The sequence below is a fragment of the Sinocyclocheilus grahami genome, unplaced genomic scaffold (assembly GCF_001515645.1).
Source record: "Sinocyclocheilus grahami isolate Dianchi unplaced genomic scaffold, SAMN03320097.WGS_v1.1 scaffold765.1, whole genome shotgun sequence".
In the NCBI taxonomy this organism is placed as follows: Eukaryota; Metazoa; Chordata; class Actinopteri; order Cypriniformes; family Cyprinidae; genus Sinocyclocheilus; species Sinocyclocheilus grahami.
Window position 1 is genome coordinate 644,329 of NW_015505944.1, and position 11,338 is coordinate 655,666.

General features: G+C 37.1%; 1 protein-coding gene across 1 annotated transcript; it reads left to right on the top strand.

The window, feature by feature from the left end:
- Positions 1 to 1,050: 1,050 nt before the first annotated feature.
- Positions 1,051 to 8,806, top strand: LOC107561293 (E3 ubiquitin-protein ligase RNF169; the record flags this gene model as incomplete). Its single annotated transcript, XM_016245708.1, has 5 exons — positions 1,051 to 1,426; positions 4,980 to 5,053; positions 5,389 to 5,475; positions 5,975 to 6,081; positions 6,513 to 8,806. Coding segments are annotated over 5 exons (1,740 nt in total), but the record flags the coding sequence as incomplete, so codon positions are not given.
- Between the last annotated feature and the right edge of the window lie 2,532 nt (positions 8,807 to 11,338).

Sequence of the window (11,338 nt, forward strand, 5' to 3'; positions counted from 1 at the left end):
TCAGCGACCAGCACAGATCAGCTCCAGGCATGACGAAGCGGATATCGTCCTCTTTTGGAAGACCAAACAAAGTAGTTTCGCTTTCACAACGAAGCACACAGCGTCTTCACGACATGGCGGCAGCAACAATACTACAGCGAGAATAAAAGTTACACCTTCTTTCTTTGCGTGAACATTTGGGCGGCGTTATGCAAATCTTCCCGCACAGTGACGTAGATATGTGGGGGTGTGTTAGAACGAGGCGTTTTAGGTAGGCATGGTTAACTCTTAAATTTTATAAAGAATATCTCTTTGGTTTTGAGACTTTAGTGTTTGCAACTTTACAGATCTTCTTTATGCACCAAGAGCTTGTAACACTGCAAAGAGAAAGAAAAAATTGAAATCGCATCATATGACCCCTTTAATAAATTGTAAAATGTAGTTCAGTGTCACATAGCTATTTCTTCACAAATCACTCTATATGCTGATTTGGTGCTCAGAAAATATTTCTTATTATTAATGTTGATATATTTGTGGAAGCCATGATGCGGTTTTATTTTTATTTTCATGAGTATTCAAAATAAATAAATAATTTAAAATAAATAAATAATATGTTTTTTAATATATATATTTTTTGTAACAATGTAAAGGCCTGTACAGTAACTCTTATTCAATTTAACACATCTTTTTTGGATAAAATAATTAATTTCACTATTAAAAAATAAATAAATAAATAAATAAATCCTACTTGACCCTAAACTTTTGAATGGTAGTTTTCCCACGAGCATTTTCATTGTTACGATTTGTTTACTTTTCATTGGTCACCTAGAAATTGCAGAATATTCAGAATATTAATTGTTGTTTATTATAACATTTATTTGTTTAAAATAATAAAACATGTTAATTTAATTACTTTTTAGAAGTTATTTAAATGCCCCCAATACTTTGTGGCCACTGTATAAAACAACAACAATAGTAATAATAATAATAATAATAATAATAGAAGTAGTTATTGTAAATACTGTAAATCTGTCGCTCCACCGCTGCATGTGACGCCACGGCTGGGCGGGGCTTGTTTTCAAACCCAGACGCAGGCTCACAGCAATAAAGATGGCGGCGCTGGGGTCCGCCAAATCCGCTGGAGGCGGGCAGAGAAGCGCTCCTCTGAGTCTGGAGGAGGCCCGGTGCCCGGTGTGCTCCGAGATCCTGCTGGAGCCGGTGACGATGCCCTGTGGACACTCGGTGTGCCTGCACTGCTTCCAGCGCACGGAGAAGCTGACCAGCCTGTGCTGTCCGCTGTGCCGGCGGCGGGTGTCCAGCTGGGCCCGGAGACAGTCCCGGGAGAAGAGCCTGGTGAACGCCGAGCTCTGGGAGCTGGTCCGCCGCAGCCACCCGGAGAGATGCAGGCGGAGGCTGGAGCAGAGAGACGGACAGACCGCCGACGGAGGTTCGTGGGGCTCGGCAGATTACATAATCATGAGTTTGAAGCCATTATTTACGCTTCGACAAATCGCGGCACGACAGTTTTCCAGCTTCGCTGATTTCAGTTCAGTCGATACGTTTGAATTGTTAGAAATAAACCTAAAACATTTTATTTATTTTATAAATGTACTATTTTTGCACTGGACAACGTAACAACGTAAAGTAAAAAAAAAACAAGTAGGTTTGTTAAAAACTGGAGTCTGGAAGGAAACCAGCGCTGTTTTGTTGTGGGGCGTTCACACATGACGCGTCTCTCCCGCGTTGCGTTTTCAACTCAAAAAGTCCCTGCGTCCCAATGTTAGGGATGGGCGAGACCCCTTATACTGCTTTCCATACGATACCGATATTTTTCAAGGCAGTATCGTCGATATCGATACCGATTCGATACTTCTGCACTAAACATTTACATTATGAAATGTATTAAATTACTGAGAGTAAAATGGGTAATGAAAACCACTCTTTCAAGGCAGTATCGTCGATATCGATACCGATTCGATACTTCTGCTACTCTGGGTAATGAAAACCACTCAACTTTGTTTAAAATGCATTTTAACCCGTTTAATCCCAAATTTTTCCCAGACATGAAAACATCCAAATCATGATGTGTCATTAGTAACACTTTGAAATAATCAAAAGTGGGGGGGTGAACATTTTTATTTTATGGTCTGTCACAATTGTAACCGGTGGGATAATGTGTATACTGAATTAACACATTTCTGCAGTCTTAAAAATTGTTATATATCTTAGCCCAGCTATTTTAAACGGTTTGATCACATTCTAGGGTTACTATTATGCATAAAAAACCCTTATACAACACTGATAGGAATACTGAGATCAAATACAACCATCAACGTGTTTCAAAATTGTTACTTTTTTGTAACACATATCATCACATTTTTATATTACCGATATTTTTCAAGGCAGTATCGTCGATATCGATACCGATTCGATACTTCTGCTACTCTGGGTAATGAAAACCACTCAACTTTGTTTAAAATGCATTTTAACCCGTTTAATCCCAAATTTTTCCCAGACATGAAAACATCCAAATCATGATGTGTCATTAGTAACGCTTTGAAATAATCATGTTTATTTTATGGTCTGTCACAATTGTAACCGGTGGGATAATGTGTATACTGAATTAACACATTTCTGCAGTCTTAAAAATTGTTATATATCTTAGCCCAGCTATTTTAAACGGTTTGATCACATTCTAGGGTTACTATTATGCATAAAAAACCCTTATACAACACTGATAGGAATACTGAGATCAAATACAACCATCAACGTGTTTCAAAATTGTTACTTTTTTGTAACACATATCATCACATTTTTATATTAGTGCTACCAGTATTACAACATTAATATTCTAACTTATTTGTAACATTTGAACTTTTGATTTAGTGCAATGTGTTGTACTGCCATCAGGGACTGCCAGTGACCGGCTGTTGCACGCATAAAATGCAACCTTTTTATTCTGACAGTGTATGATTTCTATTAACATTACAGAATAGGACATGATCAATATTATCTTTCAACGTTCAATTTAAATAACTGTAATTGCACAAACTATCTAGGCTACAATTTCAGTTTGTTTATTGTGAAATAACTCAAACATTTATGGGGTTTTTTCTGTCCTCTGATAAGCATTGTTCAGGGCTGCCATTCCCAAAAGCTTGAATGCTTTCTTATGATACTTTTGGGAAACGCAGCCCAGTTTGAATGCTCTGTCAGCAGTGAGTGAACGCTCTCTGTGATGGATTGGTTCTGTCTTGCAACATTTGCGTGTTCAGATGAGCAGGAAAATGGTTCTATTACAATAACTCGCTAACAAAGGTTATCCGTCCAATTCAATGCATATTGTATGCATTATTATTATTATTATTATTATTTTTGTTAAATAAACAAAACCACTGGTAAATAAAACGCACCTTAGTATCGATACTTTCGATACTCACGTCAGTATCGATATATCGATACTTTGGATAGATACATTATTATTATTATTTTTGTTAAATAAACAAAACCACTGGTAAATAAAACGCACCTTAGTATCGATACTTTTGATACTCACGTCAGTATCGATATATTGATACTTTGGATAGATACGCCCATCTCTACCCAGTGTGCAAACTATCCACCCTATCTGCCCTAAATAGTATACGAAATTACTAATATCACATAGAATTTAGGATGAATAGTGTGCACATTGGGACGCAGAGTACTCTGTTGTATTCCGCTGGCTGCTAAACACAATTTAGACCAATTTAAAGGCTTGTTTTGCCAAAAAAAAAACGTTAAACATAAGTGTTGGAGTATGTACATTTGGTTATGGCGCTTTGCTGATTTTATGTCAAACTGTTCAGCATTCTGTTTTCGAAGGCAAGAACGTCAAAGGAACAAACACTCTAGTTTGGTAAAACCGGATCAAATCATGTAATATGAACAAAGTACTTAAAAGTTGTTGTTTTTTTATGTTTATTTTACTTTTAGCTTTCTGTATGTTTCGTGCTCGCATCTGACTTGCTATACTTTAAAGATTTATAGTCAGTGTTGGGGAAAGTTACTTTTAAAAGTAATGCATTACAATATTGCGTTACTCCATAAAAAAAGTAACTAATTACGTTACTTAGTTACTTTTTATGGAAATTGATGCGTTACTTTGTAAATCTGGACAGGGCTTGCTTGTTTGTTTTTAAAATGAAAAAAGTTATATTTTGGGCAAATATAAAAGCCTTTTCACACCAAACGTGAAATGAATAAGCCTCAGGCTGAAGGGAAAGCACATTTACGTCCGTACAGTAGAATGCAGAAGAAGACATTTCAACACACTTCAGAAATAAAAAAAGACACAAATGTTTGTCTAGAGTAATTTGTGCTTATTAGTACGCTTGAACTGGATCATCGAAGGTCAGAAGCAAAGACATTGGTTAATAGAATGGGATTAAATACATAAAGAATATTTGTGTCGTTTAACATTTAATTATTGCAGGGTTGCGTCATATTCTGAGTTGCATTATTTTTATTCATTTTGAGGAATACTGAATCTGTGTTTTTTGTTTTTTTTTTGTGAGTGAGATGAATTAATGCATATTCATATTTATTTTAGAACTACAGTAACATCTGATTTCTCTCAACATGGCGACAGGAGAGCCGTCAATCAATAAATTGGAAAAAAAAAAGTAACTTGCGTTACTCATTTGAAAAAGTAACTCAGATATTCTCTTGTAAATTAAAAAGTAATGCGTTACTTTACTAGTTACTTGAAAAAGTAATCTGATTACGTAACTCGCGTTACTTGTAATGCGTTACCCCCAACACTGCTTCTAGTATCCTGGTTGTTTGTGAACTTGATCAGTTGTGGTGACTTGTCCAGGCATGTGTGTGTCCAGTGGGTGGAGCTAGTGACAGAACTGAGCTTGTAGAGAGCATCCAGTGTGTTTATTGTAGTCTGGTCCATCTAGTGAGCCAGTTGGCTATTTTTGCTGATATAGCCTATTTATGCTTTCATTTCTTAGAAGTGTTTCGTGCACCTGTACCAATTCATAAATCTGGAGAAATGCGTCAAGAGTACGAGAAACTAAAGATGAAGGTAAGCTACCGAGTAAAGTCAGTACACTCTTCATTGCAGTTTCCTCACATTAACTTATTTAAAAACTTACAACCAAATAAACATATAGTTGTACAATGTTTTTGGTAATATGTGCTATGATATTAACATTTAATAAAATTCCTGAACTATTCCAACAAGGTGGAAACATCCACAAACGTCTTTTGTACCGGCTGTAAAGAATAGCCTGCACTTATTTGACATTTGGTAAAATGCAAAGCACTTCTGATTTCTAATAAGCTTGTTTTATTATATTTTCTCGTTATAGCCTGAAATACAGTAATAGTCATATATAAAGCTCAGTGTTATCTCTTTAGGGTGGAAGCAGTGAAGAAACCGAAGAGAGAAAGAAAAAGATCCACAGAAAAGAAGAGTGTGGGATGCTGAAACTCTGTCAGTATCCTGTACGTTCAAAACTCTTCTTTCTATCATTGTTACCTACTTGGGTCTAAGCAGGGTTTAAACACGCATGCATTCAGTTAATTCACATACTTCATAATTTGGGATATTTCTTTTAAGAAAGGAATAGTTTACCCAAAAATGAAATTTGTCATCATTTACTCACCCTCATGTCATTCCAAACCTCCCAATTTTTTTTCTTATGTTGAACACAAAAGAAGATATTTGAAGAACCAAACAGTTGTTGGTCCCCATTGACTTCCATAGTAGGGAAAGACATACTGTGGAGTCAATGGGGACCATCAACGTTTGATTACCAGCATTCTTCTAAATCTCTTTTATGTTCAACATATGAAAGTAACTCATGCGGGTTTAGAACGACATGAGGATAAAGTAAATGATGGCAGAATTTTCATTTTTGCTGTGAACTATCCTTTTAACTGTTTAGTTTCTGCTCAATTATGTATGACCATCCATTTCACACAGTAGTTTACTGGGTTTCAGTTCTGTGGGGTGTCAGACTCTGAGAATGAAGAGCCGGTGGGAAAGAGGACCAGACATGTCTCAGCATTTGTGCGAAAAACAAGATGCTCCCCTGCTTTCAATAGAGGGTAATGCACTTATATTTACTTTTGAATTTGACATGATCATTTTCTGATCTTTTTTTAAATATACTTATTATTAGTGGTCAAAGTGTATGTTTTTTATTTTTATTTTTATTGTCTCTAGAGTGGAGGGCCTGACATAATGGGATACACTACTATGCAAAAAAAATAAATAATAATAATAGTTTATGACATTTTAGGATAACAGTCATCAGAACTATAACACATAGAGGAATATAAATTATGTAAAGTGTCAAGCAAATCAAAATTATAATATGTTAGAAGTTATTCAGAGATGCCGTTTGTCTAGACTGCAGCCATGCACTTATTAAACATATTAACATTCACTCAAAATTCACAAAAAACGAGACAGTTATTTTAAAATTAAATGCCTTTATAGTGAGATAACTGCCACAAACAGGAACTACCACAACTAGTAAAAAAAAAATGAGCCTAGATAAGAGACACCACTGGCGGGGCATCCACACCTCATCCTCGTCACTCGTACTTCAAACAAAACCAGAGAGGTCCATTAGCCCTGAGAGCAACGATAGCATATCGGAAGAACTCAACCATTTCAAGCCTATTGTCTGCTCGCCGTGCACTCCACCCAAAAGGTTGCCCGATGGGCGACTTTTGGAGCCTACGATCGTGAAGTCAACCCCAAGGAACTTGACACACACTCTGCAAAAGTCCACAAGCTATGAGGCCAGCCCGACCATCTTGCAGAAGTGGAAGCAGATTGAAGTTGATCGTCAGTGCATCAAGGTGACCTCAAAAGGTACAGTCACGAGTCCGATCGCAGAGGATCTAAGCCTTAAACTGAGTCCCGTTGAAGAACAGGACCGCCGACTCTGCAGCTGTGCTGTAGCCAAGGACAGCTCGCAAGATCATCAGTGCATTTGTGATTCAAGTGCTAAGGATCAGAAGGATAAACCTGTAGTCTGTAATAAACTACGGCTTGTATTTGATCAGTGTAGCAAACAGGAAGGTACACAGCCTGCTAGCGCTCACATCAGGTCAACAACTCAAACCATTGCAGATACTTTATCCGCAAAAAGGCGTAGCAGATGTGAAGAACTCTGCGAACCCACAGAATTTTGTGAAGCAATGCTTGATAAACACGCTGGACACTGTAAACAGGGTACGAAAGACCCCGAGAACTTTGTAAATGAGCCTACCACCAGGAGCTGTGTACTTAACAGACCTACCTCAAGAAGGGGCAAGAAGAGAAGCCACAAAACCAAACATTTGGAAAATACCCTACAGACAAAAATGTCCCGGACAGGTGCCTATGACAGGATTGATGATATGATTGTCCAGCGAATGAATCGGGATAAGGAGGACCAAGAACTGGCACAAAAGCTACAAAGACAGTTTGACAGAGAATGTCAAAAAGTGGACAGGCACAAAATGAGTCGTGACAAATACGAACTCCGGTCCTGGGCTACAAATGATGGGACGGCAGGACACAATACACGCAGATCAGGAAGAATCTCCAAAAGAAATGAGCACTTTAACTACAGCTGTTAAAGGGACCTCCGGTTATGGTAGTGTTTTATTGTAATGATTTGTTACAGTCACAAGCATTTTTCTTTGTTGAGGCACTACAGAGGCTTTCTAATATCTGGATTAATATTGCAAGATAAGGCATTTACGTTTTTGACTTTTCATCCAAAGCAACTTGCATTAATTGTGTCCACCTTGATCAGAGGTGGCCAATCCTGTTCCTGGAGATCTTAAAAAGTTCAGCTTAAACCCTGATCAAACTCAACTGAACCAGCTAATTAAGATCTTCAGGAGCATTTGATAATTACAGACAGTTGTGTTGGATCTGAACTCTGCAGGTTGATCTCCAGGAACAGGAATGGGCACCCCTGACCTAGAGCAAGCTGGGGTTAAGTGCCTTAGCTTGGGGCAAAATGGTGGTAGGACAAGTTTGGACTCTCAGCAACTTTCCCATTTATGGGGATCTGGATTTGAAGCTGCAATGTTTTGTTTCAAGCTCTGTTACTGTTTAACTGGCTTCTACTACTCAAAAAGAGAGGAAACCATGTATATGTTGTTCGGGGGAAGAAAAATGTACAGAATTATTTATACGGCTTTTTAGTACTTCAATCCAGTGATGACAGTACTCCTTACAATCCCTTTGTGCTCATCACAATCACAATTGCTCCTCAAGAAGTTTGTTTGCATGTTTAACGGTTATTATAGGACATTTGTTGAACCTGAAGGTGTTTCGTACAAAATTGTAGCATAACACCTTTTATTTTGCGTTACCTGTTTCCAGTGTCTTTGAAAGATTTCTCTTGACACCTCCATCTATCAGACAACTCTTTTGTTAACAATTTACGTGGAAACGAGTAAAAATTGTAGCCTTAGGCTAGAAAACTACTCGACACGAGTACATGGATGCAAATGCTTGCTCAACAATTTGCAAGACCGCAGTCTTGTTGTACGTAACCTGTTTACTTCGTTCTTGTTTTACTGTGGTGGAAACAAACCTCAGTATTCAAGGCAGGGATAGAATTGCCTTCAAATGTTTCTGCCATTAACCAAAATGTATTTTTAGTTCTCCCTGTGTGATATGGTTATGAGATAGCAGCAACTTGAGTTTAAAAGAGTACAATAGTTTTATCTATCATGACTCTGGAGAAAAATGGAGCAGATGCTGGACAAAGATGAAGCTTTCTAGAACGCATGTGTCGACCACCTGCGTTCGCAGACTTCGCGTGCGCTATCAAATGGAGTATACTTTGAAAGGCGTATGCGTACAAAAAAGTGTACTTTGGAATTAAAGTCCCCATGAAATCAAAATTAAAGTTTTTTTTGGGTGTTCGTATCAATATGTTAGTCTTAAATTTATCTATAAGGCATTGTGCTCCAAAACGGTAACAAAATTCACATTTATAAGATATATATATATAAGATATCGTCACTTCTGCCAAAACGGCTCAACGATTTTTTGACGTCACATCGTACTTCATCTTCTCATTAAATCTTCTGACCAATCAAATGCTCTCTAGAATCCGAAGCGCCCGCCCCCTGCACTATAAATAGACGCTGAAGCGGATCGGTCACTTGTTCACAGTGTAGTATTTCCTGTACAGTGAATGGCTCGAAGTGCACAATGTAGGTGATGGGGAACGATTCAGACAGTGTAAATATGCTTTCGATTGGTGCAAATGAAGTCTGGTTTCGCGTTGTTTTACGCGAACCATGGCAGCGCACACAGTCTGATCCGGATTTTGGCTCCGGTCCAGAGATGCGATCGCACGGAGCGGATCATATGCGCGAGTCGGCATATATTAAAAACGTTTACAGCTACACTGCCTCAGTAAAACAAAAGTGGTCATAATCATTCTAAGAGTTTCATATTGAATCTATATTCAATATGAAACTCTATATAGAGTATAGATAATCTATTAGACTGTGGCTGTCAAATGCGGCTTTTTACCGAGCTCAATGGCTCTGGCCCGAGCAGATATAAACAAAACGCTATTGGCTATTTTAAAAAGGGGGCGGGGCTGCTCAATATGTCGCGCCCTCTCTTCCTGTTTCAGTTGAAATTACGTCACCACATAGAATAATGCTGTGTGTATCAAGGCATTTCAGGGGACCTTTAAGGCAGATTCTTCTCATTAATTTGGTTATCTGGCTATTTATATGGCATCTGAAAACAGTAATTGGCTATTATACTTAACTCCAATAGCAATTTAGTTACATCAAGGCAATAATTGATTGGTTTACGAGGGACACCATGATCCAAGTTGACCATTAAGTTTTTTTTTTGGCTGTGAAGGTTGGTATCACCCTGTACAGTAAGATCTGTGGTTAAGGAGTGTGCGTTGATGTAGGCTATTTACAAAATAGGTGAAGTAAAAAAAAAAAACTCGAAGGAGGCGGCAAGTAGTTCACCATATAAAATCCATTGAAGATCATAGATAACTGTTTATTCCTGTGCCTGCTAGCACCCCTTGTGGCAGTGATAAGAATTGCAGGCAGTACACATTTTGTTACACATTTCGAGTAAAATCAAACTTGAGTAGCAAAAGTTTGCATTTGCATATTTGTGTAGAGTATGTTTTAAGCCTAACTGTGCTTCTTACACTATTAAATAAAATATCTATAAAGTGGTTTTTAAAACGCTAAAAGGCATTGTGTAACAGTGTTGACACGAGTTCATATTTCTAAAGAAATCTGATTGTTATTTTTATTTTCTTTTTTTAAACCTACTTTTTTCGTTTTCTATTTTAAGTGTTTTGACACTCTCCAAACTGTAATCTACATTTGGACACTTCTTCAAAAGATCCACAACACCACATCAACAAAAAAAAAAAACTAGAATGCTCAAAGCAAATTCTCATACTTGTTTTTCTTGTGTAAGACATTGGTTTTCTGTCATTGTATTTTTTGTAGTTTATCCATATTTCACTTTTAGCTTGATGTTCACACTACTCTGAAGGGCTGCTTTCATTTCAGAACTTTATCTATTATGCTTTGATTACTAGAGAGATCTATTTTGTGACTTGTGTCTGCCAAGAAAGCTTTAATGTTACTTTTGCTGAAAAATGACACATTCAGTTGGACCACATGTAAATTCACATACATTTAATCCTGTCTATCTTGATCTTTTTTTTTTTTCAAATTCCAAACAGATTCATTTCTATACTGTATACTTCTTTGTAATGTGCCAACATGTCTGATTTCTGCAAATCGGGCAATCTTTCCTTTGTTTTTTTGTTTCTGTAATTTAAGTTATATACAATTCTGTAGGCTACCAGATGTACTATTGGAGAAGATAAAATAGATTTTTATGCATTACTGTACTATTTTGGAAATATGACTTGCCTATATTGATACTGATGTAAATAGGAACTGTTTCTGATGGGCTTTCAAAGCACTTGGATTGTCTTCCATTGTTGAAAGTTATTGCTGGATTTGAAAGAGAATGTTGCATATGTTTGGATTCTGTGGAGAAGTAAAGCACATTATATTTATTTGAACAGTACTTTGTAATAATGTTATCTTTTTAAATATTGCATTTAAAAAAACAGGATTTTCTTGTTTCTGTCAACACTAGCACAAACACTATGATCATTATAACTGACTTGACGGGAATGAAATAATGTAGCATTCATTCAGAATTTACAAAAGTTTTGTTTTCAAAAGTATTTAAAGATTTTTGTTTTGTTTTTATTACACAACTTATTAGATGCTCAGGAGGGTTTTATATCTATACAGTGGGTACGGAAAGTATTCA